The 27,991-nt window shown below is 41.5% G+C and overlaps 1 protein-coding gene across 1 annotated transcript; it reads left to right on the top strand.

The window, feature by feature from the left end:
• The first annotated feature begins 7 nt into the window (after positions 1 to 7).
• On the top strand, positions 8 to 27,478 carry hhipl1 (HHIP-like 1). The gene is made up of 9 exons (XM_044047810.1): positions 8 to 410; positions 12,522 to 13,168; positions 14,194 to 14,337; positions 15,496 to 15,824; positions 21,128 to 21,254; positions 23,120 to 23,265; positions 23,364 to 23,445; positions 25,465 to 25,547; positions 25,643 to 27,478. Exons 1-9 carry the CDS (start codon positions 111 to 113, stop codon positions 26,209 to 26,211), a joined length of 2,427 nt encoding a protein of 808 aa, XP_043903745.1. The 5' UTR covers positions 8 to 110; the 3' UTR covers positions 26,212 to 27,478.
• The last annotated feature ends 513 nt before the right edge of the window (positions 27,479 to 27,991 follow it).

Here is a 27,991-nt window from a genome sequence, read left to right as displayed (position 1 = left end):
ACCACCACTACCACGTCAGAGAAACGATCAAAGTGCACACAGGAAGAAGAACAAGACGCGTCTGCATTGCCCCTGTCCTCCATGGTCTCCTCTTCTGCGCGCTCGGCATAATGCATATTAATCACCTCAGATCCCCGCGCGTTTCGTGGCTCTCGCCCACTCGTGTCGTGTGTTTTTATGTTCTTGTGTTGTGGGTCGCACCTGTGTTGCTTCATCCGCAGTGTTTGGATTTTCGACCTCCCTTTCGGCCGCTTAGGGAACTGGAATTCTGCGTCATGTATAAGGAGTTTGGCTGCTGTGATTATGAGAAAGACCAGGAACTGATGGCCAAGTTTTATAACGTTATGGATAACTTTGATTATTATGGATATGCAAAATGTGCGGGCTCCGTGATGGAGCTGCTGTGCCAGGTAAGTGTGTGTGTGTGTTTGTGTGTGCAAAGGTCTTTGGGCACTAGTGCAACACTCCTCCATCATGTGCCAAGAGTGTGAGCTGAGAGCAAAAACACTTGCAGTTAAAAAGAGAGTTCGGTAAAGTTGGAAAGATGTCGACAGATTCGGACTTTCCGGTTCAATAACGTGTAAACGAAACGTTCTATAAACACAAGAGTGGTCTCTTCTCAATCAGAATTGTGTACTTGATGAGCTACAGTAACATTGTCATCCAAGTGACCTGAATTCCGCGCTGGAAGAGTAACATGTGTCTCTATGTGCAGCGGCAGCGAGACGGGTGTGAGGCGAATGCCCAGGGACCGTCTGCAAAGTGCGTCGCTGAAAACAAGAGCTCGATAAAACAAATCAATAGGTTCACTGCTCTTAACTGTAGTGTTACAGAAACCACCTCACACAAAGATGACCTTCACATGGTCATTCTACAACTCTTATTTTGGACAAAAAATGCTTTTATACAGTTTTGGTGAAATTTAATTTCAAATCATTTTCAATAACTTTAATACTGTACTTTGTTCAGTCACCAAAAATCACATCATGCAAAGATGGTCATACTACAGCTTCTACTACTACTTATTTTGGAGAAAAATGCTTTAAAGAAATGTTGATGACTTTTTATTTCAAATCCGTTTTTTATGGCTGAACTAATTTGACCAAATTACATTAAAGATGCAGTCATTGTCAACATCAGAAAAACTGTGAACGCCTTTTTAGGGGTGGGGTGGTCAATATTCAGGTTGTTAAAAGACTACCATTACAAATTACCAGCTATTGGTAAAAATGAGTGGTAACATGGAATCATTACAGGGTTGACGGTCAGTTTATCCAGCATCAAAATTAACACTTTGTGGCTGTAGTAATTTCAATGCAAAAATTAATTTAAAAAAAGAAAGGGATGCAAGAGCAGCCAAATACACTTCTGTGCTTATGGATATAAAATACACGAGAGATGTTCTGATACCATTTTTTCCCTCACGATACCGATTCCGATACTTGTACTATGGGTATCGGCCGATACAGAGTACCGATACCCATACCAGTGTGTTATAAAAAAATATATATCATACTACGCCTGCATGACTGTGATATGATTATCAGTGGTGGTAAGGTTTGGCTCAGGTTAAACCCTCTGTAAAACATGTACAACAAATACAGCAAATGGACACCATTTATTTTTACCAGTGATATGTTATTTAGTTTTTCAGCTTGTACGTTTGTTTTGACTCTGGTCCAAACAACGCAGCATTGGCAGAGCGTCATGTTTCCATGACAACTGACCGGGAAAGGACGCGCGTGACATCATTTTTACATGACTCCAGATTGTTAAAATGAGTATATGAAGTAACGCTAAACTTTAAAAACAGAGGCATACATACGCAGGACACAGGTATGCTGGTTAGTTGTTGCGCTGCTCTTTTTGTTTAGTAAACGGTCCAGTTTCACTGTAGGCGCGCTAACGGAGCTAGTGCAGCTAACAACGCTAACGGAGCTAACTGGTAAATACTGCCAAACCGCCGACATGATGAGCTAACGTTAGTTCCTTGTCTACAGGTGTCGGGTGATCAGTTCTTCTTCACACCTCTAAAACAGCACAGCGCAACTGTTTCAAGAGCGGCGAAGAAGAACCGTGTTGGAGTTAACGGAGCTCTAATAAATTACGTGGTATCGGATCGGTGCATGGACTCCAGTACTCGCCGATACCGATGTCCACATTTTCGGCAGTATCGGGGGCATTTCCGTTAACGGTATCGGAATCGGAACAACTCCAAAATACACCATTGGTGTGACTGTGTGATGAAGTGTTAAGGTGGACCCAAGAGCAGAACACAGACGACGAGCTGAATGAAGTAAATGATTTTGGCAGCTGAACAGGCAGAGGGAGCTGGGTGGTGAGGCAGGTGAGCTGGTGGAGAGCAGGCAGGCAGATGGCAGGTCAGGATCACTGAGCAGAGGATAATGAGAGTTAGTGAGGCAAACAGGACCAAAACTTTAACAAGAGCCTTCAAAAGATACTGAAGGAGCCTGGCGGTGTTACCAGATGAAGTGAAACAACAATCTGGCCTTGAGAAGGAGGAGAGCTGGTGTAGATATAGGGAGCCTGATGGAGATTGAAGACCAGGTGAGCAGCTGATTGACACACAAGACAGACACAGACAGCAAAGGGGAGGAACAGAATTGACCTGGCTATGACAGCAACTACAGTAGCTGTACTTACACAATATTACACCATTAACCACACTGAACTGGATAGAGACAAAATACTTTTATAGACTGATAATGGTTTTGTCAATGCATTTGATAATAGCAAAATTCTAGGTAACAGGTCAGTAGTTACAGGTAACCTTACAGCATGATTTGTGGGAAAATGGGAAGTCCTGTAGTTAAAGCTGTAATGGATTGGGGCACCAGGCCTCTGCCATCTCTTCACTGTATAATTTCAGCAGGACCCATGTGCTGCCCAGACCAGAGGCCTTGGGGCCTATGCACAAGAACATTCTCTACCCTGTCTGGTTGTTAACACAGTCATATTCAGGTAACAGGAAAATGTGCTACCCTTGAGAGAAGTTGGTTGTTTCAAACCATGCATAACCAACTACTGAAACATAGAGACTTTTTAGCTGGGACCCATTTTCTTTATTTCTAGTTTTCCTTGAACTGTAATTCAATAGTTTGCCATGTCTAGTCATGTATATTTCTTTTTTATATAAAAAATAAATATTTCTCCTAGGGCTCCTTTGAAAGACATTTAAGATCTCAATGGGACTCACCCGGTAAAATAAAGGATAAAAAATAGATGAAAATTATTATCGTCAAGCCTCAATAACATTGAAGCTTGACGAGTGTAAGCGTCACAAAGGGGAGACCACAACAATGTAAATTACGAACGCAAAATAGATTTATTAAAGTAAATATTTACAAAGTCAGTATGTGTAAGGCACAGGACATGTGGTGCTAAAGGTATAAAGCATGGTCACAGCCAGCCTGAGAGCATGTGAAAGCAAAGCAAGCATCACAGCAAGAGCCAGCAAAGTGACGAGCATCAATTTTATCCACCTTCCAATTAGAGTTGTCACGATACCAAATGAGTAACCACGATACTATACCAGACATACTGTGGTCTTTTTTTATTATTATAATTTTTATGAACTGCAATGTATTTGTACAAAGTATAAATACTTATTAATTGCTTATAATGTTGTTTGGTGCATGATACACATATATATATGTATATATACATATATATATACATATATATGTGTATATACATAAAATAAATATATATTTATGATTATACATATATATAATCCTTTGCACATTAATTTATGTTTAACTAATATAAGTAATCAACTTAGGATAACAAATCCACTGTCTTTTAAAAAAAATCGATTTGACAATAATGTCACAGTCACTAAAATCATCTCACACAAAGATGTAGCATGGTCACACTACACCTCTTGTTTTCAAAAAATAAAATGTTTTCAAACAATTTTGGTAATTCACCAAATTTGATGAATAAAGATTCATCAAAAATTGTCCAAAATAATAGGTGTAGTATGACCATGGGAATGTCATCTTTGTCCGAGGTGGTTTCTGTAACACTACAGTTAAGAGCAGTGAACCTATTGATTTTTTTTGTCGAGCTCGGGTTTTCAGCGACGCACTTTGTAGACGGTCCCTGGGCATTCACCTCACAACCGTCTTGCTGCCGCTGCACATATGGCTTATTTCCACAGCATGACACAGCACGATTAGGTTGCATCTCCACTACAAAAAAGTACCTACTTAGTGTGGGCGGTGACACACACACACACACACACACGGGTGACTTTACTCCAGACTTGTGTAGTTGTTGGAGATTAACCCACATTTTTAGGATTGTTAAGTAGTTTTAACTAATCTACAGTTCGGCACTGTTCGACTTGATTTCTGTCCACACGTCTCCGGAGTACAGCCTCCTACTCCACAGACTACAGTGGCAGTCTGTGGCTCGCAATCAGCGGCGCTGTCCCTAAATACACCACTCCACTCCACAAGACTCCTGTTAAATATAGAGGTTTCCCTGGTAGTTGTTGGAGATTAACCCACGTTTTTAGGATTGTTAAGTAGTTTTAAGTGATCTACAGTTCGGCGCTGTTCAGCTTGTTTGTGTGTGGGACGTCTGGAACCTCGCCGGAGCAGGTACTAAGGTACTATGCTAGTGGAAACGCTACTCAAACCGTGGCGTGGCGTGGCGAGGCGAGACGAGTAGAGCCGGTGGAAATGTGCCAATAGAGACACGTTATTCTTCCAGTGTGGAATTCAGGTCACTTGGATGAAAATGTTACTGTAGCTCATGAAGTACACAATTCTGATTGAGAAGAGACCACGCTTATGTTTATAGAACGTTTCGTTTACACGTTATTGAACCGAAAAGTCAGAATGTGTCAGTATCTTTCTAACTTTACCGAACTAAAAAGTTGGGGTGTCTGCAGTACCGGAGAGACTGTAGTTTCAGGCGGCGGTAATTTCACCAGTTGAACACAGAACGCATTGCTTCATTTCTTGCGGTTCCAGCAGTCCAGACCAGACGACACCAAAGACGGGTCGAATGTAAGTATAGCACTGAATGTGAAATGAATTTTCATTTTGACGTTAAAACAATTTTGAATGGTTGTATTACACGGGGAAGTTTAATGTATAGGCTATGAATGTATGATGAAGTTCAGAGCGCAGCTACCTGTCTATCAGCCATTCACTGCATGTTGAGATTCCATTATTAAATGAGACGTAGCTTGGGATTTGTAATAGTGAGCCTTTTTTTAGGACTATTCTGTTGCTTGAATGTTGTACAATGACACTAACTTTGGCATTTTATCACTGCTGAAGACACAATAAAAAGATATGGGTGTCTTTTTTAGCACTTTTAACTTGTAATTTTAGCAGCAAACTGTGTCATAGTGCCATAACGAACTGTGCCTCACTTCTGTATATACATTACTATTTGTTAACATTTACACTTACTGTAGATGACAGCCTGTTTTGTCTGTTGAGAGTAATGTCAGTTGTACTGTAACTCCTTTTCCTATGTAATACTTTGTATTGCTCTTGTTATTTTCATTTGAAAGGCATGGTCTGGAATAAGAGACTTGATCCAGGAAACCCTTCAGTCATTATTTAGGATTCCAAGACGGAGTTCTCTCACTGAGGAAGCTCCAGCTCACATGCAGGATGTTAATGACCGGACTACAGAGGAAAAGACACTGATGGACTTCATTGTACAGTCACAAGAACTTAAATATCATTTGTTGGTACTTTCAGAATGTTCATATTTTATCACCAGTACTGACAAGCAGATTCGCTCAGGACATTTATATCATATCACCTGTATCATATCACATAATCATTTACCACCACACTTTATTTCACATTTATCTTAAATGTATGTATGGATACATATGTATATGAATACAATGTAATATTAAATGTAAAATTACAGTCAAGGTTTCTGATGATACCTCACCAACTATCAAAGTGTGTGGAGGAGTCAAGGAAACTGTTTTGTACAAGGAATAACTTGATTGTATGACTAACATCTCCTACACAACACACTAGAAACAACAACAAATAATTATATGTTTACCTTTTGATTCAGTTCTATTTTATTTCCAGACCCAGGGTCTATTACATGTTTGTTTATGTGTGTGACTGTGAAGCTTCTTTTTTTTTAAGCCAGAAAATTTGGATTGATGACAAAAGGGTTATATAACAGAAATGCATGTGTTTTTCCTCTCTACAACAGTTTAAATGTCTAGTTGAGATCTAGCGATTGCAAATATAATAGCCATGATTCCGTCTACATTTTTTTTCTAATACAACTTTTATGTGTATTATTATTAGTATTTGGCTGGAATAAACCTTTATAACTAAGTAGTTAGCTAGAGGTGATAATTAGGTGATATAACCCTTCACTTGTTAATGCACTTCCAGAAACTCAGGGCATGAATACGACTTCATTATATGTCATTAACCTTGTTCCCCCTAGTTTGTGTCTTTCCTTCCTTTCCTCTGACTCTCTCTCTCTGTGTCCTCATCTGTGCCCAGACATGGCAAGATCTTTATCTGAGACCTGCAGGTAAAGAAGCAGAGCATCAGTATACCAGTAACATTACATTTACATTACATTACATGTCATTTAGCAGACGCTTTTATCCAAAGCGACTTACAATGGAATCAAGTACAATTAGCCAGGGGTGGAATCGAACTTGCGACCATGATGTCTTTGGTACACAAGGTAGGGTCTTAACCACTGAGCCACTCCACCCCCTAGTAACAGGCTCTGGGCCGTAACAATCATAAATAGTGCTGGGGACATGTCCTGGGCGTATCTGACACCTATGCCTACACCTATCCCAACCATGGATGTATTATAAGAACTGGATAGAGCCCCGCCCCTTTGGCTCCATTTGTTTTTTTTATTAGATGCTTTTTGCTTGATTTTCCATTCACTGATATACTGTATGCTAATCTTCACAAATGTTGTAAAATACAAAATGTTGCTGTCACAGAACTTTTTTATATATTATACACAGGATTTTATATATTATTGTCCAAGAATATAATGACAACATTAAGTACTTTAATACTTGATTAAAAAAACCATTCCATTGAATATGATGTTTGGTCTCATTGCTATGCTTTGCATGTTGGTTCAAATTTCAGTTTTTGTATAGGTGGTTCACAAATAAAGCTAACTTAACGTTAGAATTATATCTTCTGGTTATTATAATAATCATAAAATATTAAAATAAAATAAAGTCAGGCCAGAAAATATGCAGACTCATCATATTATTAAGAACAATAACAACGTGTTGAACGTAGTTTTATAACTCCGGATTCTTTCACTCAACATCTTTATCTTCAACTCTAATTCATGTGTTCATCACATTTATCAGTAACTTTATGAACCGATAAGACAAGCGTCAGTGGTGAAGTGAGCGCATGTCTCAGTGCATCACACGGTCACAGCTCCACAGTCCACACCGTCATCTGCCCCGTGTTCACGATGAATCCGGACAGCAGCTTGTTAATACATTGATAATAAGTTTGAAAATAAATCCTCATGAGTGACGGATAAATAACTGCTTTGTCCTAATATTTAAAAAAATGTAAAAGAAAACCCATCATTGCCCTAATTAATTCACATTTCTCATAAAGTTTTCACATTGTTCGGTTCCCTGACAGTAGCGCTACATGACCGCGCTTTGCTGTGCTCGTACACAGCTGTGACAAAAGGCAGCTGTACAGCAAAAGGTAAACAGTGCAAAATATGCAGCAAATGGAATCATTTTGCAAAAGTATGCCACTTAAAGCAAAGATAAGGAGTGCACACTGTAAGTGAAATTGACTCACTCAGCAAGACAGACAATGAAGACTTGTTTATTGATGCAGTAACACAAGGCAGCAGTAACAAAAGAGAAACTGAACAGGCATATGCAGATGTGTTGGTTCGTCATTCCCACTAATGTTTTCCAAAGGCTTGGGATACAGAACACACTACAACCAACAACACGCCCTCTCTATGGCTATGTGGGTGAGAGGCTATCTGTCAGAGGAAAATGTAACATTAAATGCCGGTACAAAAACATTCATCTGACATTAAAGGTCCACATCGTTGACACACAAGCTCCTCCAGTGCTAGGATTAAAAGCTTGTTTGGACTTTGGACTCATTAAACTCATACTGTCTGTGCACAGCTCACCTGAGACATCGGTTATGGATGAGTTTGCTGACGTGTTCACAGGTATAGGACTGGAGAGTGCACAATTCACATTAAACCCAATGCAGTACCTGTAGTTCACCCACCTAGGTGCGTCCCTTTGGCCCTCCGTGACCGCCTCAACTAGGAATTACAAAACATGGAAAAACAAGACATTATTGTGAAAGTCACTGAACCAACTGAATGGGTTAATTCAATGGTAGCAGCAGAAAAACCACGCACAGGAAAACTGAGAGTATGTCTTGATCCAAGGCACCTAAATAAAGTCATCAAACACCCGCACTGCCCCTTACCTACCCTTGAAGACACCACATCCAAATTGGCAGGAGCCTGTTTCTTCAGTGTAATGGATGCAAGATCAGGCTACTGGGCCATTAAGCTCTCAGATGAGTCCTCAAAGCTGACAACCTTCAACATTGTTTTTGGATGATACAGATTCCTCAGCATGAGTTTCAGCGTAAAGATGACGAGACTGATGAGGGTTTGCAGGGTGTCACAGCAATAGTTGATGATATCCTCATCTATGGCAAGACTAAAGAAGAACATGATACCAACCTCCGTGCCATGTTGCAGCACTCCAGGGAGCGAGGAGTTAAGCTCAACCCACATAAGAGTACAATCTGTGCCACTGAGGTCAGCTACTTTGGGCACAGAATCACCAAGGATGGAATCAAGCCTGATCTAGCTGAGATTGCAGCTGTAAGGGACATGGAGCCACCAAAAGACAAAGGTGAGCTGGAAACAATCCTTGGCATGATTAACTATTTGTCCAAAGTTACCCCTGGACTGTCTGATGTCAATGCACCCATGCGTCACCAGTTAAAAGATTTAAGTGAATTCAGATAGGATGCACAGCAGGAGGAAGCATTCGAAAAAAATTAAAGAGCTGCTCACTCAGGAACCAGGTCCAGTGTTAAAGATACTTTAACCCGAGCAAGGAACTCAGACTCCAAGTTGAAGCATCGAAATATAGATTAGGCGCAGTACTGTTACAAGAAGGAAAGCCCATAGGCTATGCATCTAAGTTACTGACTGATTGTGAAGTCAATTATGCACAAATTGAGAAGGAGCTATATGCTATTCTGTTTGGATGCAAGCGTTTCCACCAGTACATCTATGGTCGCCACGTCACCGTGGAAAGTGACCATAAGCCACTTGAATCCATTTTGCGAAAACCACCTGCAGCAGCAGGTTACAAAGAATGATGCTTCAGCTACCGAGGTATAACTTCACCATCACTCACAGACCAGGCAAAGACATTCCTGTGAAGGTACGGACATGCACGTGATACCAGAGACTGTTATGTCAGACAATGGTCCACAAACACATGGGGGTTCACACACTTTCCCTCCAGCCCACACTATCCTCAAAGCAACGGCTTAGCCGAGAAGTCTGTTCACAAGTCCCTTATGGAAAAGGCCAAAGCTGATCAGAAAGACCCCTATCTGAGTCTGCTTGAGTATCGCAATACCCCAGTAGACACCTTCAAATCACCACCTCAGCTGCTCATGAGTCGTCGCCAGTGTTGGGAATGTTACTTTAAAAAAGTAATTAGTTATAGTTACTCACTACTTGTTTCAAAAAAAACAATGCACTTGAAGTGATTTTATCGCCACAAACTATGAAAATGCCAACTTTACATCGGAATCCTGACTCGCCATCTCTGATGCGTGTGTGTGTGGTGCGCGTATGCTGGATTGTGTGAAACATGACTCTGCCTTGGTCAATCATAATAGCTTACCTCGTTATTAACCCGCCTCCTCACTAGCTGTGAGCCAGGGGTGCATTGGGATTACACAGTTTATTCAATCAATGCATAGTAACGCACCGCATTTCACGTCCAGTAACGTTAACGGCGTTGTAACGTTGGGAAAAGTAATTAGTTAGATTACCCTGTTACTGAAATAACGCCGTTTGTTCAGCTGATACTGAAAGATCATACCACATACGCGCATCAGAAGGAGGACAAGAATACAGGCGAAACAGACAACATCTCCTGGACACAAAAGAGACACTGACCACTCAGACTGAAGAAAACACAAAACATGACACGATATACACTGCACACTGACACACAACACACCTCAAAGATAACAGGAGAGACAGCCCCACAGGCTGTGCGGTATCAGACAAGGTCTAGACGCGAGTTATGGATTTAGAAATATGCTCAATGATGTTCAGATACATATAAGTCAATGATAGTTTTAATGTGTTCTACTTAAGATATGTAATCCAGTATGACATTTGAGCAAGTTAAGTGATAATTGAAATCTGTTTTTTGAATCCTTACTTTATGGCAGTCGTACATGTGGTACTTTAATTTCAATATGTTTCAGCAAGGGTTTATTGAACTGAAAGAGTTGAATGTTGTATGTTGTGTTTCATATTTTTCTTAAAAGAAGGGGGATGTAATATTCTAAGGTAATACGATTTTCCGATTGGTCCCTGAAGTGTACATGAATGTGATTGGCACGTGACGTGTTTTTACTTCCTGTTTTACCATTGCCATTTTATATTAATTATTGATTCTTTCTATAATTTGGTGTACTTTTGTATATATTTTTATTTTTAAAATGTTGTTTGTTTTCTAATTGTATGTTAAAAAAATGTCTTACTTTCATATGTTGTACTGTAAGAAATGTTAAATAAAAAAAAGTTAGAAACTGCAGTACTCTGGTAATCCAAGTCATTAGGTGGCACTGTTAAGGAAACGTTTGGCTGCCTCCCACTACTATCTCCGCACAAAAATCCAAAGATAACTTTGCAAATTCAGGTGTTACCTTCGCTGAAAAAAAAAACATAATTTTATATAGTTTATGGCTACTTACTCAGTCACAATACTCAGATTAAATCATGTAAGGTACCTTTTCATGTCTAAAATTGTTGAAAGGCTGAGCCCCAAAGTGTGCACCCCTTTGTTAGCCAAATAATTACTGTGGAGAGTGACCTGTTGACAGAAAAAATTATGCATCAGTGATGGGACTATGGGAGTGGCTCCATCACAACCCTTGTTCCTTGTTACTGCAGAGACATACTATTGGTTAAAGAAGCACAAGTCTACATAATCACACAGCTGCAAGTGATCATGTGATCTTACAAGGCCCTGGTGACCCAGCTGTGTCTCACTTTTATTTCAGATTTACTTTCCTGATATCTTCCTGAGGTATAATGTTGCATATTGGACCTTTAAAGTGAAAGTTCAAGTTTTTGTGAAGTGTGTTTATATTGGCGCATTTCCACCGGCTCTGTTCGCCCCTCCTCACCACGGCACGACGCGGCACGATAAGGTTGCATCTCCACTACAAAAAAGTACCTACTTAATGTGGGCGGAGTCATCACTGCACGGCTGAGTGAAACTGCGGTGACTTGTTTTATGAGGGGACTTTGTTTTATATGCGACACACACACACACACACATTTCTGTCCACACGTCTCCGGAGTACAGCCTCCTACTCCACAGACTACAGCGACAGTCTGTGGCTCGCGATCAGCGGCGCTGTCCCTAAATACACCACTCCACTTTAAAAGACTCCTGATAAATATAGAGGTTTCCCTGGTAGTTGTTGGAGATTAACCCACGTTTTTAGGATTATTAAGTCGTTTTCAGTTATCTACAGTTCGGCTTGATTTGTGTGTGGGACGTCTCTTCCTGTGACGGGACTCAGCGGCCAGCAGTCTGACCAATCGTCGCATAGTACCTGCTTTTAAGCACGCTTGGAACCTCGCCTGAGCAGGTACTCAAAATAGTACCTGGTACCAGGTACTATGCTAGTGGAAACACTACTTAAGCTCTGCCGTGTTGAGGCGAGTAGAGCCGGTGGAAATGCGGCACATGATGCTGTGACACGTGATCAGTTCAGCTTAAACTGTGCATGTGTGCCACCAGTGCCTGGAATCAGCAAGAGTAGGAAAGGCACTTGCTCATTGAAATAATATCTGCTAGTGGGGACACAAGGAAAACTGATTTTAGCCACTGTTAGTAACCCTCACTCTCCATAGATAAAATCTTTTTTGTTGCTGGGACACAGGATCATCTGGTCTATTGTTTCAAACACTGAATTAAAAAAAAAAAAAGACATTTGCATATACTGATGGATGCAGCAGTGCAGGACTTTGGTTCTGGAAGTGGGCAGTTTACAAAGTAACACAAGCTTTAGTCTCAGTCAGAAGAGTCTGTCTTTTGGCAAAATAAAAAGGCACATATATTTTATGGCTAAAATATCTTTTCCCTTGTGTCCCATGTTTTCAGTGAGTGAGTGCCTGCTTAATTTACTTTCTCCTCGTACTCACCTCTCCTCTCCTCTTCATCTATCAAGGAGTGTTCTCCATATGCAGCTCATCTCTTTGACGCCGAGGATCCCAGCACCCCTGTCCGGACCATTCCCGGCCTCTGTCAGGACTATTGCTTTGAATTTTGGACTAAGTGCAATGCTGCCATTCCTCTCCTGTCTGACAACCCACACATACTCAAAATCAAAGAAAATCAAACTAATTTTTGTCGACGCATGGAGCTAGATGATGTGGACTACTGCTACCCACACCTCCTCAGCAACCAGGGGCTCACCCAGAATCTGGGCCGGCTTCAGTCTGACTCAGAAGGCTGTCTCCAACTGTGCCTGGAAGAAGTGGCCAATGATCTGCGGAACCCTCTAGCCATGGTCCATGCCAATGACGGCACACATCGGTTCTTTGTGGCAGAACAGGTGGGCTTGGTATGGACCTACCTACCAGATCGATCCAAACTGCAGAAACCATTTTTGAACATTACCAAAGCAGTGTTAACATCACCATGGGAGGGTGACGAGAGGGGCTTTCTCGGACTCACCTTTCACCCCAGGTACAAATACAATGGGAAGTTGTATGTGTACTACTCAGTGGAAGTGGGCTTTGATGAGAGGATCAGGATCAGTGAGTTCCACGTATCCGCCAATGACATGAATGTGGTGGATCACACCTCGGAGAGGTAAGCACTAGAGCGGCACAATATATTTGAAAAAATGACCGTTATGAATTTTTATGTCAATCTCAGGCTCTGACAGTAAATCTAGGAGAAAGATTTCCATTATTCTATAAAACTTAATCCAACCAGAACTCCACAACAGTGGCAGTTGCTGGCCAGTGGCCAAACAGGGGACGATAATTTCAGGCACCCCCACCACCCCTACGGCTTGATTAGCGAACAACTAGAACAACAACATTTCATCCTGTTTGTTTATAGTGAATTCTGGTTCCTTGTCTGTTTTTGTCCTTTGTCGTGGGGTTCTTCTTCTTACTCTTCTAAGGCCCTTTTAATGTCCCTATTTCCTAAGGTGAACTGTAAATATTTACAGGTGGAGAAAATACACAAAAATAGGGAAAATACTCAAAAAAAGCTATTTACAAAAATGTATCTATATACAAAGCAGGTAATGAACAACAGTGCTCCAATATCTCTAAATGTAACCGACAGACAAAAATCCAAAGATTTGCAAATGTGCAAAGGTGTTACCTTCTCTGTAACCAACACATACACTCATGCTGAGGCTCTTAGAAGCCCCTTTTGAACAGCTTGTCCCACAAAATATAATTTTATATAGTTTATGGTTACTTACTCAATTACAATACTTACCTATACAATACCTTTTTATGTCTGAAAGTTTTGAAAGGCTTAGTATGTACCCTTTGTTAGCCAAATAATTACTGTGGAGGGTGGGTTGTAGTACCTGTTGAGCGATGTGAGCATGTGTGTGTGTGTGTGCGCACGTGCTGTTCAGTGATGGTGCTAAGGGAGTGGTTCTGTCACAACCTTGTTCCTGTCCCTCTTCCCCTTGTTTTAGTTTGAAGGTATTTTTCTGTTTGTTTTATTTTCTTCATCTCTTTCTGCCTTTGAATACTAGTCTTAGTTTATTTTATCAAAGACTCTTTCTCATCATTTTGCATTCTGCATCCGAGTCCTTCGTTTTATGACACAAGGTTCTACAGTATTTGTCATGTCCTTTGTTCTTCCAGGGTAATTCTGGAGATTGATGAACCGGCATCAAACCACAATGGAGGGCAACTGCTCTTTGCAGATGATGGTTACCTGTACATTTTCACAGGTGATGGTGGGATGGCAGGAGACCCGTTTGGGAAATATGGGAACGCCCAGAACAAGTAAGCTCTGAATTATAAATCTTTTTAGATTAAGTTCTAGGTGGATGGCTCTCTCCCGCAATCCAAAACAATCAACAAGGTCTAGGTCTCAATTTATTTTATTCAATTTATTAATTTCAGCTTGACTTTAGAACTATAAAAAAGGGAAAGAATTTCAAAGAAAATACATGCTAATATCAAAAGAAAGATGAAACCACAAAACAGTTCAATCCTGGGTTTATGACGGTTTTGCATTCACTCCCAGATTAAACGATAATGCATTTAAATTACATTTTTACCCACCCATGGGTGAACATTCTAATTTGTTCTTTGTGTGTTCCATTTTGGCTGCAATGCAAATTTTTAATTCAATTCTTTAAAAAGAAGAAATCTCTGACAGAACCAGACTCAGTGGCCACCTGTACACCTGGCATTAAAATGTGTTTTCTGTGATCGGATTGCCATCGGATTTATACTTCTGTTCACTCTGGTCAAAATGTGCCTCCAACCACTATGGGAGGTGGCCCGACCAGATTGAACAGAAATATAAATGCTGTAGGGTTCTCTAATAAATCCCATCCAAGTCCAGAGTTTATGGCTGACAGATCGACTCTTATTCCCCCAAACATGGTCTGAACATGGTCCGAAAACAGTGAACCTCTGTCACTCTCCAGCCATCCCACACCTCCCGTGCACTTCTTTAAAGAAAAATTAAATACCAATGCTTGAGTACAACATATACAGTATAGTGCAAATACTAATTAAATAATAATTAGGACCTAACTTAATACTTTTAAATGTGGTTAGATCATCAGAACTAATATTAATCCCAAACTGAAACTACTATGAAATACATAAATAATTCACATGGCACCTACAAATGCAATGCATCTCTGCTCCACCCTCCACTGAGTTCAGTTGAGTTCGGAGATACTTGGTGGCTCTGAGCACAACTAACATGTAAATACAAGCTAGTGACCTGTCCAAAATAAGCAACTGCAGTCCCTTTGATTTTGAGGGACTGCAGTTACTTATTTTTTCCTCTATGTCATAGGCTAGTGACCTGTCCAGGTTGCACATTCCCTCTGACCCATTCTCAGCAGTGATATTTGTAACTGTTTATGTGGCATAAATAGTCACATTTGTAACATGTTTTCCTTATGGCTACATCTATTTTAGGTCGTCTCTCCTAGGTAAAGTTCTTCGTATTGATGTGGATGACAATGAGAGGGGCCCATTGTACAGAATCCCTCCAGATAATCCCTTCATACACAAGCGAGGAGCTCGACCTGAGGTCTATGCTTACGGTGTCCGCAACATGTGGAGGTGTTCCGTGGACAGGGGCGACCCTCATACCAAAGAGGGAAAAGGACGCATCTTCTGTGGGGACGTAGGTCAGAACAAGTTTGAGGAGATCGACATCATCGAGAAAGGTCGGAACTACGGCTGGAGAGCTAAAGAGGGCTTCTCCTGCTATGACAAGAAGCTGTGTGCCAACAGCTCACTTGGTAGGCATTACAGTTAGATGGTTTGGAGGTCAAACCTTGTTTATGTTGCAATGACAAGCCGGCATGACACTGTGCTTCACAGTACACTCACTTTAAGTCTGTTGCTGTCATGGAATGTCCACTGCAGTCATTGAGAGTGACAGCTTGGTGTGTGATAACATTCATAGTGAATGTTATCACACACCAAGCCCCTGATGGCTGTACACAGCAGCAGAACTCTACCTTATTGTCATGCATTGCTTGTAATGTCATTGAATCTTTTGCTCCCTTCATCTATTATTTCACATTCGTTTGAATTCATGGACGTCGGACTGAGAGGGCACGAGAGTAGCTGCCAAGCTAAATGCCCCTTATGGCTGTACACATCGGCATTAGATTCTACGCTGTATGCCCTTTCTGACACCACACTCACTATTTATCCGGGCATGGGACAGGCACTAGAAGTACAGTGGATGTGGCCCTCCAGTGGCTGGAACCTCAAGATTTGCAATTTGAGCGGGGCCTTGTCAGTTTTTGAAAGCGGAAGTTCACAGATGTCACCTGCAGCAAGGCACTGTTTGGAAGATTCTTCTTGCAGCTAACCAAGCTGCCCCCTGGTGGCTACTCAATAAACAGTTAGTTCCTCCTTTGACTCACCCTGCAAACTGGAAACCTACATCCATTTTTATGGCCAGTTTATGCATCATAACATGAGTTTGTGACTGTGAGTTATCTTCATGCCAATGCGCCATCAGGGGCAGAGAAAAGTTCAACTGAGGAGCAAACAGCTGACTGCCTCTCCCCGTGAGCTGGGAGATGATGAATGCCACACAAGCTCGTTCCGATGGATAGGAGGAGAGTTGGAGCTCAAAGAGGAGGGAACACTCAACGAGGAAAGGCTTGCAAGTTCCTGGCTCACCAGAGTACAGAGTACAGAGTACTGAGGAGGAAGCCGAGCCTCTGCTGCTGGAGTCCGTACTGACAGGAGCTGCTGCAACTGCTCATGGAGGGAGTCCAAAACCCAGTCCTTTCAGAGTGCCAAAAAAAACACAACATTTAAAGTCTCAAACAGACAACAGACAACAAACTAAACTGAGGGAGAGGGGCACAGAAAACATAGCCAAAATAACAGGCAGTGCAAACTAGCAGGGCTTGTGGCATGACGATCTGACAGAGGGTGAATGAGAATGGGTTGTATTTGAAAGGGAGGCTGATGAGGATAATGAGGGCTGGTGAGGGGAAAGAGGTGATTGCAGGGCAGACAGGGGTGGCACGATCTGCAATGACAGGAGAGTTAGTAAACACACATGATAAACAAAAAACAGTCCCTAAGCAGGTGCCCTGTGACACCCAAGTCCTGTTTGGCTGTAATCTCCATTGTTCTTCATGGGCAGGGTCTACTCCATGTGAAAGGTGGGGGTTCAACACAAAGAGAGTCCTTTTTTCTCAAACAAAGGACTGTTTTAAGAACTCCTTCTCCGAGAATTCCCTGCATTTCACAATACCTGAAATACCAAAAGCAGAATCCTGATGTCTCATTGGCCGCCTCTGCTGAACAATCCCCACTGGCTGAGTGCATAAATACAACTGATCCATTTCAGTTCACTCTCTTCTCCAAATCTCTGTTGCATGCCGCATTTACACTCACTGGTCGATACTGTTGTCCTGCTGCGAGCCCGTCAGTGCTCCACGACTCCACCGAATTGAACTGGACACAAAGAGAGATCGAACACCTCATTATCAGCTCACAGTAAGAAGCTGGGCAGTTAGAGATAGAATTCAGTGTTCTTTCCTTGTGTCAAACATGTCTGAACATGTCTTTGTGTTTGATCACCTTTTTTAAGGAACGTTTTTTAAGAGGCATGTTTATTGTTGTTCTTATGGTGCTACAACAATAACGTAGGGGGGGCAGGGGAGTTACTCCTGAAGTCCACTGTCATCTCCACAGTTTTGAGTGTGTTCAGCTCCAGGTTGTTCTGACCACACCAGAGGACCAGTTGTTCCACCTCCCATCTGTATGCAGACTCGTCGCCGTCTCTGATGAGGCCGATGACTTTTGTGTCGTCTGCAAACTTCAGGAGTTTGACAGATGGGTCACTCGAGGTGCAGTCGTAAAGGGAGAAGAGCAGTGGGGAGAGCACACATCCCTGGGGGGCGCCAGTGCTGATTGTCTGGGTGCTGGAAGTGATTTTCCCCAGTCTCACCTGCTGGCTCCTGTCTGTGAGGAAGTTTGTAATCCACTGACAGGTGGGGGCTGAGATGGAGAGCTGGGTGACTTTGGAGTGCAGGATGTCTGGGATGATGGTGTTGAACGCCGAGCTGAAGTCCACAAAACAGTATCCTAGCATATGTCCCTGGGGAGTCGAGGTGATGCAGGATGTAATGCAGACCCATATTGATTGCATCATCCACTGACCAGTTTGCCCGATATGCAAACTGCAGGGGGTCCAGCAGGGGGCCTGTGATGTCCTTCAGGTGGCACAACACCAGTCTCTCAAAGGCCTTCATGACCACAGACATCAGGGCCACGGGCCTGTAGTCATTTAGACCTGAGATTTCTGGTTTCTTGGGGACGGGGATTATTGTAGAGCGTTTGAAGCAGGAGGGGACTTCACACAGCTCCAGTGATCTGTTGAAGATCTGGGTAAAGATGGGGGCCAGCTGGTTGGCACAGAACTTCAGACAGGAGGGTGATGGGGGACAGGGGGGGAGAGAAAGGACAAGAGGGAGATGAGGTAGAGACAGAATAGAGAGCGAGAGACCAGGAGCAGATACACAACTGTATCAAGTTACAAGTTTATACAGTCAATGATTACATGTTTATAGCAATATACTGTCATTCATAAAGCAGCAACAGAGAGTGTTGATAAAAATTATACTGATATCAACTTTTAATTATAGCACAATAATAATGGTGATGATATGTATGATATGGGTAGCCTCGAAAACTGGATCTTGATCCTGCAACCTGCAAGATGAGGATACAGATAGAGAGAGAGGGAAGGAAGGAAAGACACAAACTATGGAGAGAAAGAGACAAGGTTAATGACGCTCTAAGTGCAGCTCTAAGCTGCCACTGGAAATACCACAGCAAGCTGCCATGATTTGCACTTGCTGTCACTCGATCGCCACGCCCCCTGCGGGGCTCACTCACCCCCCCACTCATTGATAACTCCCTGCCCACTTTTTATAGATCTTTAAAATCAGGCATTGGGCGGAGTCAGCTTCAGAGCAGGGGTTTAGTTCCTCTTTAAGCACAATACTGAGTCATATACGGAGTCATCACTGCACGGCTGAGTGAAACTGCAGTGACTTGTGACTTGCGGTGACTTTTATACGCAACACAAACTAGTGCCTAGAGACTTTACACCAGACTTCTGTAGTTGCTGGAGATTAACCCACATTTTTAGGATTGTTAAATAGTTTTAACTTATCTACAATTCGGCACAGTTCAGCTAGATTTCTGTCCACACACTTCTGGAGTACAGCCTCCTACTCCACAGACTACAGCAGCAGTGGTCTGTGATGCCGCTCGCCGGCACTGTCCCTAAATACACTAGACTCCTCTGTTAAATAAATAATAAGTAGTTTTAAGTGATCTACAGTTCGACGCCGTTCAGCTTGATTTATGTGTGGGACGTCTCTTCCTGTGACGGCACTCTGGCCAGTCACTTTATCGCACTGACATAAAAAATGTGACAATTTGTACTGGACAAATGTCAAAAGATTTTGCAGATCCAAAAGGGCGTGGCCACAGCAACCATTGGAAGTTTGGAGAATTTTGACCATTCGCCACAAAACAGGAAGTATATATAACTTCGCCATACATTGACCGATCGCCTCAAAACATCATACGTGATACGAGAGACCGACCCTGAACATGTCTATTGACACAAACTTCTTCTAACGTGATGTTGGCCATTTTAAATTGAGGTCAGGGAACTGCTGCACTCCCCACTTGTGTGGGGAAGCTTGCATCTGGACACGAGGGCCCTGCAATGATTATTTATTCATTTTCTAATAGGTCATGAAATATGATCAATTGATACTCACAGACGCCACATATGCCAGTGTATATGTTGTACATAGCTTGTGTGATTTTGATAATACTGTTTAATTTAATTTATCTTTTGATATTATAGTCAATTACAGTTATTGCGGAGACTGACTTTAAAGGCATAGATTGCGTTGCTTTTTTTTTCAGATTGATTTCCCTAGTAATTTTTTAATTATTTTTAACAGTCAATATATATCAAGTATATTCTTGCTGCGCCTAGCCCATTTTACTGAAGCTGTGGCACCCTGTTATTCATGGGTCAATTTTCCCTGCGTTCATTCAGTCCCTTTATGAAGCTCTACATTGCCCTAGGGCACAGGATAACTTGGTCTGTGTTGAAAACCTAGCTCGCCATGTAAGCAGCCTAGCTGAACGAAAATGACCCGCCGAAGAGCCCTGCCAGCACCACTCAGAGGTAGGAGGTAGGGGCTAGCCTTATCCAGCAGAAAACGGGATACAATCTGGACAACTGCTTCTGGTGCAGCAGCACAAGGCTTGGCTGTTAGCCAAAGAGCACCAGAATCAGTCTGCGGTGATGCAAAACAGCATTAACGCCATGGCGCAGAAGCACCGGACCCTGAGCCAACAAAACTGAACATCTCCAGGCCAAGAGAAATCGAGCTCTGGAAAAGAAGAACCACCTCCTGGTGGCCAGCCTCCTGGGAGCTCCACCTACGTCCAGGGAGAACCCCTGGAAATGCCTGTGGACCAAGTGACCCAGTGACATTGAAGCATTCCCTCATCTGGGAGAAATCCATCTATCCTGCGTCCACAAATCCCGTCAGGTCCCCGTTGTGCAAGTAGAAATGATTAGTATTTGTGTATTTGGCGCCATCTTGTGTGGAGGGGTGCGTTTACAGTCACTGCTACTGCGCACGCCTCTGCCATTTTGGTTCCAGAAGTGGGAGTGGCATCGCCCGGTTATTAACCGTGTCACTTCCTAACTCTTCTTTCCCATGGTCATGCATGTCCACACACACACAGTCAGTGGTGTTTACTTGTACATAGCTTGTGTGATTTTTAGCTATGGTGAGTGACATTTATTGATTTAAATTACTCAAAAAACCTTGATTATTAAATTAATAATCATTAAATTAACTTTGTGTTAATTAGCCTCGTTGATACAAGATGCTTAATTGATATTGTGTCATTTGATTAAATAATTGACAATAATTATTAATTATTAATCATAATTATTTTTCACAATCAAATCAGATGAGGGACAGCCACAGTGATACTAATTATGACCTGTAGGTTTTGTTCACAGATGATGTCCTGCCTATTTATGCATATCCACACAAGATGGGCAAGTCAGTGACTGGTGGTTATGTGTACCGAGGCTGTGAATACCCCAACCTGAATGGCATGTATATATTTGGAGACTTCATGAGTGGGTAAGAGTTAAACAGGTGAAATAATGGGCTACAACATGTATTTTTAAGCATTGTTTCATACACCTTATACCCATTGGGTGGAGTGGCTCAGTAGTTAAGACCAGTACCCTGTTTGCAAAAGACATTATGGTTGCAATGGTTGCAAGTTCAACTCCACCCCTGACTGATTGTACTCAATTCCATTGTAAGTTGCTTTGGATAAAAGCATCTGCTAAATGTACCCCTCTCAGGGGCTGTACACGTGGGGATGTGCTTCTGTTGTGCCATAACAAAACCTGGGAACTGCTGTGAAGATTGGAGTTATTGCAGCTTCACTCAATTAATTGACATATTAAACAAAGATGTCTGATTAATAGCAGTGCACTGCCCTTCCCTCACCCCAGCTTTGCAATACCTTTGTGGAGGGAAAATTAAGAAAATTGCCATGTCTATGTGCATCCTTTATTCCACCAACTGATTCAGGAACGGATGATGGAGGGTCAGATTTTATATCAGCGTGAAACACAATCAGCTTCACCTACTTCTTTTGCCGTGAGTCGAAATTGAGGGTTGTGGGGCACTGGAGCCAATCCCAGCTGACATAGGGCAAAAGGTGGCGTACCCCCTGGACAGGTCATCCATCTAACACATAGAGACAAACGAACGCTCATTGCCCTTTGGTCAATTTGGAGTGTCTTAGCAACCTATGCATGTTTTTGGAATGTGGGAGAAACCTCAATGCACCTAAGGCCCTCAGTCGGATTGGGACACAAATCCGGGTTTTTATGTTGCATTGGCAGCTGCACTGCTGTGACCCAAAAGACGCTGCATGTGAATGGTCCCTAAAGCCTGCCCCACACTAGAGGGTTTTTGAATCTGACTTGATTGACACAATGAACTTTGCAACCAATTTTCAATGTTTTAATCTTGAGAAAGCACAGACTAGATGATCCAATCAAGATGCAGGACCACACACTTGGTGTTTAATTAAACAAGTTCAGAAAGGGATTCCAGGTATTTTGGATCTCACAGAAACTCGCATAATTTTGGACTGTGGGCATCATCAGTTAATAGCTGTCGCGTGTGTGATGTCTTGTGCTGAGAAACACAAAAAACTGGATAAAGTCATGGCTGAGAAGACGGAAAGTCTACGTTGTAACATCCATTTCCCGGTCAACTTACTCTCATTGGTTATTGCAGAGTTCTGCTCACACCCCAATCACTGTTCAGACAACTGAAAGAGGGGTGAAAGCCTGGAAGAGCATCATAGCAGAAGAATGCAAAAGTTTGGTGATGTCAGTGGGTCACAGGCTTGATGCAGTTATTGAAATCAAAGGATTTGAAACTAAATATTAAGTCTTATTTACTTCAATCCTTTTTAAGTCTGTCTGTTCCAATACTTTTGCTCACATGAAAAATGTGTGGGGTCAAACTACAGGTGCTATATTCTATGTTCTGTATCAGATCCAGATGTAAATGCCTGAAAGTAAAAGCCAAAATGTTCATCTTTTGTCTCATATTCATCTTTTGACGTCAAACCCAAATGTTTTCAGTCTATGGCAAAAATAAAGGAATTGGCCTCACTGTTCCAATACTATTAGATTGCACTGTATATATCAAACATGTTTAATACATATGATTTGAAATTTGGAAGACTGATGCATCCGTGACGCGTCTATTAATCCCTCGCATTACAGGATAAATTTGGAAGGCCCCCACGATTGTAGAAAGGGCCAGATCAGGACTGGAATTTGGCCAATTATCCTCTAGTGTGGGGCAGGCTTAATGCTGTTTTATTGTTCTCTGTGAAATGTGACACAACAGAAACCAAAGTTTAATAAATTGCAAATAAAATTCTATAGTGATTTGTATTGTTCCTGTTGTAGGCGTTTGATGAGTCTACAGGAGGACAGAAACACAGGCTGGTGGAAATACAACGAGATCTGTATGGGGATGGGCCTGACCTGTGCCTTCCCTGGACTCATTAACAACTATCACCAGTACATCATCTCCTTTGCTGAAGATGAAGCTGGTAATGCAGAAATATGTGCACACAACCTCACAGCAAAGCTCAATACTTTAGCATTCTTTGCACATTAGCTAACTAGATTTTTGTGTTTTTTTCATCAGGTGAGCTGTATTTCATGTCGACTGGAATACCAAGCGCTACGTCACCATCAGGAGTCGTTTATAAAGTGGCGGATCCCTCCAGGTGAATAAAGTTACCATTATTTTATGTTTAAGAGCAGAATTATTGTGTGGCATGTACCGTGTGCAGTATGTGCTCACAGTCCTGTTCCTACTCTTTGGACATGGAGCACACACATCTGTTAATAATTACAACCAGACATGAGCTAGAGTGCTGTTGTGACAGCCCTGTACTCTTTGGGAAAAGAAAACATCTAAAGATATCTTACATTACTTATTGTTGTGTCACCTAGAAATCATTTTAAAGGGATAGTTCAGTTTTGCGTGTCAGAGACTCTATCTTGTCTGACTAGTTTTATTGAGAAACAATGTGATATAAGGTTTTGAGTGGGAATCAGTGTAATTTTCCACATTCTCAAATGCATCATTGAAGCTCTATGATGAGACTCTGGTCTCAGATCTGGGGATAAATAGCTTACTGTAAAAACTTTAAGCTACTTAAAGCTTTACAGTTGTTATTGACTTCGAGTACAAACTAACGGACTGGTTTTTACTTTACATGTCATTTAGCAGATGCTTTTATCCAAAGCAACTTACAATGGAATTGAGTACAATCAGCCAGGGGTGGAGTCGAACTTGCGACCATTGCACAGATCACACATTTAAGCCTGCACCTGATGTTGTACTCAATTCCCTTGTAGGTCGCTGTGCATGAAAGTGTTAACCCTAGAACACCATTGCTGGGTGGTTTTCACCCGAGCAAATACATTTATTTTCATTATGCTGCGTTATGCTGCGTTATGCTGCGTGTCATGGGTCTCTGGGTAGCTTTAGCATTGACATCTTTGATGGCATGGTTGTTTTCCTAATCCAAAACACACTTTTTCCTCCAGGCACATGTTTGGGTGATTTTCACCCAGCAATAGTGATAGAAGGTAAAGTAGGTTTTGGGTTGATTCTGTGTGCCATGGACACTGAGCCTTCACCAGGGAAGTATCAAATATCCCAGGAATAGGTGGGCCAAAAAAGTTTCCATCTTCATAATTTTTTCTTTTAAGAATTTTTTGTTTCCAAATTCCTTTTGGAACATTTGTATATGGTCCCCTCGTGCTGCTTTTCTTTCATTTTTTTGACATGATACAGTTTAAAATAAAAGAACACTACTCAAATTTGTCATGTACTGTCATGTTTTGATATATTTTGATGACAATTAGTTTTTATTGGGTGTATTATCTCGGGTAAAAATCACCCGGCGTTAGTGATGGTGTTTTGAATTTGAGCAATAGTGTTCTAGGGTTAAATGACATATAATGTAACCTCCTCTCATTTTCTGACACTACTCTCTGTCATTTGCTACTCGATTATGTCCAGAGTTTGATTCATTGTGACTGAGGTTGGGTCTTTGAGTCTTTACCCCCTCACACACTAGCAGATTTCTGTGGCCACTAGCCATGCCGACTGTCCCCAACTAGGGCTGACTGAAGCAGACTCTGCCGAACTGTGAGTCGTGGGTAAAATCGGGCAAAATATCTTGTAGTGTCCCCCCAGATTAAAGGAAATGTGAAGCAGACAACAAAGAGACTCATCCCCGCTTGTATGCAACTTCATTTTGGACATTAGATTTGCTTATCTCACAAATTAAACATCCTAATACAAAAAAAACCTACACTGATGACCGAGCTAGATGCTTAGGAGCATAGGCACTCCAGCCATCTACCTCTACGCTTGGGTAAGCTACACCACCTCTTGTTTGTCTCAACTGAAACCAGTCTGGCCATTGGGTCTCTACTTGTTTTGTAGCACGGCTAATGTGAAAATGTTAGTTTTCCACTTGTCAAAGACGAGTTATTCCCCTACTTCGAAATAGCAGAGGAATACTGCAAATTCACGTTGGCTTAAAGTTGTTGTTGTTGTTTATGTAGCAGTTCACAGGACATGTTACTGTAACAAAAGGGGCTCTTCATCTGATCACAGAAAAAGCATTCTAATGCCAGGTGTAAAGGTGGCCTCTGACAGTTCATGCAGTTGAAGTGACTTCTTTCTAATATCTATCAATTATCTGTTTTTGTAAAATGTTTTTCAGGCGTGCTCCACCAAGACAGTGTCACTATGATCCTCTTCCTGTGAGAGTGAAAAGTAATCTCATCAAGTTTGTTCCACAGGAAAGTGAGTCAGTCCCACCACAAAGCACCTGACTAACATTTCTGCTACATTCTTTGTTTATGTTCATATTTGGTGTTTTTCTGTTGCCTCACTATCAGTGCTGATTGGAGTTGAGCCACTGAACAAAAACATACCGGAGCCACAACCCACAGAATCACATGACTGGCACCAAGAGCTCATTGACCATTTAGCTGAACCAGAACTAGACCTGGCCATGTCTATACCAACCACTGCAACCACCAGACCACCCAGACATTCACAACGGAAAGATCGGCGTAGGAAGGAAAAATCTAGAGCAAAGAGTACACCAGAGCTTCGGAGTGGAAAGGTGAGGCTAGTTGGAGACGAACAGGGTCGTCACGACCGCGGGCGAGTGGAGATTTTCATTAACGGGGAGTGGGGCACTGTGTGTGACGACCTGTGGTCCATCGAGAACGCTGCAGTGGTTTGTCGGCAGCTGGGATTCCACTATGCCCGGAAAGCAGCCAAGAACTCTGAGTTTGGTGAGGGGAAGGATCTGAGAATTCTTCTGGATGATGTTCAGTGTGAAGGTACAGAGTCCAGCCTGCTCGAGTGCAAACATGCTGGCGTTGGGACTCATAACTGTGCCCACAATGAAGATGCTGGAGTGATCTGTGGCAACTCGGACTACGTTATAGAAGTATGACAACCACAAAGTCAGAGCTCATTATGATTAACTGAAGCTACATTCACACTGCATGTTTTCAACAGTGTGGGTTTATTAGAATGTTTGTCCTAATGGTAGCAACTTCCTCTCTACAGTTTCTTTGATGGATCAATTTTTTTGTGGTTTGGTGATCTCCCAAGTGTGTTCCCGTAAAGATTTTGGTAAGAATCTACCCAGTGATGATGTCACAAAAAGTATCAAACATTTTAGAAATTCCAATCTCTTATAATGGGCAAAACTGTAAAAATAAAAAAATCATTGATTTGGTATGTGTATGCAAGATCAGATACTAAGAGTAAATTTCTTCTGGGTGTGATCCAGATCACAGATTTGGTATCAATTTAGATTTTACAACAGAGGTCCCATAAAAAGTTCAGACGTGTATATCTCAGTGACAGCTTAACAGACCAGGATTGATTTTGTCATGTGTATGTAAAATGCCAATAGCTATAGGTAAAGATATAGGTAAAGTTCTCTCTTTGTAAGAGAGCAGATTACGTTTGATTCAGAGCTGATGCTTGTCTGGATGCAGATTGTTATTCTTCAAAAATGCCATTTTCAAATGAAAATATAGCTGTATGGATTTAGTTTAACAATGCTGTTCCACAATTGGAATTCACTGATTGATCAAACGTTGACTGTATTCAAGCTTTTCCTTCACTTATCTATTTTACTTTTCTTTTTTCTCATGTGAACAAGATAAAAAATCTTTACATGAGAGTTTATTTTTAATATGTCATTACCATTTACCATTTGAATGTTTAATTTGAATGTGTGTGTACTCCTCAGTGTAATGTTAAAATAAGATTAGAGACAAAGTGCCTTTTCCCCAATGTTTAATGTTGACTCATAGCTTCATCCTGAGGTTTTTTTAAAAAAACAGCAAAGCAATAGATTTTGTTCATACCATGTATAATTTCAACACTGGGTTTGCACCTGAAAAAAGTGTGAGTGGATGAATTCAAGGCACACTTAACCCAAGCAACATATCCCATAAGGTTCACGCTCAAAAAAAAACTTGTTGAGTGGATGCCATAGCACAAAATCCTTGAAAAAAAACGAAGAAATCAAGTGAAACAATATGCATACAATGTAAGATGCAAACTAAAAACTAAAGCACTATCGTTCTTTTGTGTCTTATTTTCAGTGTTAATTTTTGTGAATAATAAAAAATAAAGCAATGCAATTGTGAGTAAAATGATGTAATCTTTGGGAACCACTGCTCTACAAATATAATAAAAAGACTGGTGACTTTTTTTGTTATGCTTATATTATATACTTCACACTATGTAGCTATGTAGTTGTTGATAATATGCCACTGAAATGCACAAAGCAGTCGGCTCCATAGCTCAGTGGTTAGACCACTTATCTTGTAAACCAGGGGTCGCAAGTTCTGGAAGACCTGGGCTTTCAAGAGCCTCTTGAAGATAGGCAGCGAAGCCCCTGTTTTGGACTGTGCTAAACAGTATGGTTTTTGGCAGCCATTCTAGATTTAGTCTTAGTTTTAGTCTTTTGGACTAAAACGCTTATTTTTTTAGTCCAATTTTAGTCATTTCTATATGTGATAGTTTTAGTCACATTTTAGTCGACAAAAACTCAAAAAAGATTTCGTCAGTTTTAGTTTAAAAAAAAAAAAGTAGAGTCTTTTAACAAATCCATTTAGGTCAATAATTAGTGGAGATTACTGTTGGGCAGAAACCTTTAATCTCCATATTTCCACTTTTCAACAGTTTTTTTCATGAATTGATGCCGACTTCAT

Source organism: Solea senegalensis, linkage group LG16 (genome assembly GCF_019176455.1).
Source record: "Solea senegalensis isolate Sse05_10M linkage group LG16, IFAPA_SoseM_1, whole genome shotgun sequence".
Classification (NCBI taxonomy): Eukaryota; Metazoa; Chordata; class Actinopteri; order Pleuronectiformes; family Soleidae; genus Solea; species Solea senegalensis.
Note: the sequence above shows the minus strand (reverse complement) of the source record. Positions and strands in the feature narration are given on the sequence as shown.

Excerpts from the sequence above, each read along its gene's own strand:
- hhipl1 (XM_044047810.1), top strand. The coding sequence starts at position 111 with ATGCATATTAATCACCTCAGATCCCCGCGCGTTTCGTGGCTCTCGCCC. Across the intron at positions 411-12,521 it reads TGATGGAGCTGCTGTGCCAG|GAGTGTTCTCCATATGCAGC; the intron begins GTAAGTGTGTGT and ends TCATCTATCAAG. Across the intron at positions 23,446-25,464 it reads AAAGTGGCGGATCCCTCCAG|GCGTGCTCCACCAAGACAGT; the intron begins GTGAATAAAGTT and ends AATGTTTTTCAG.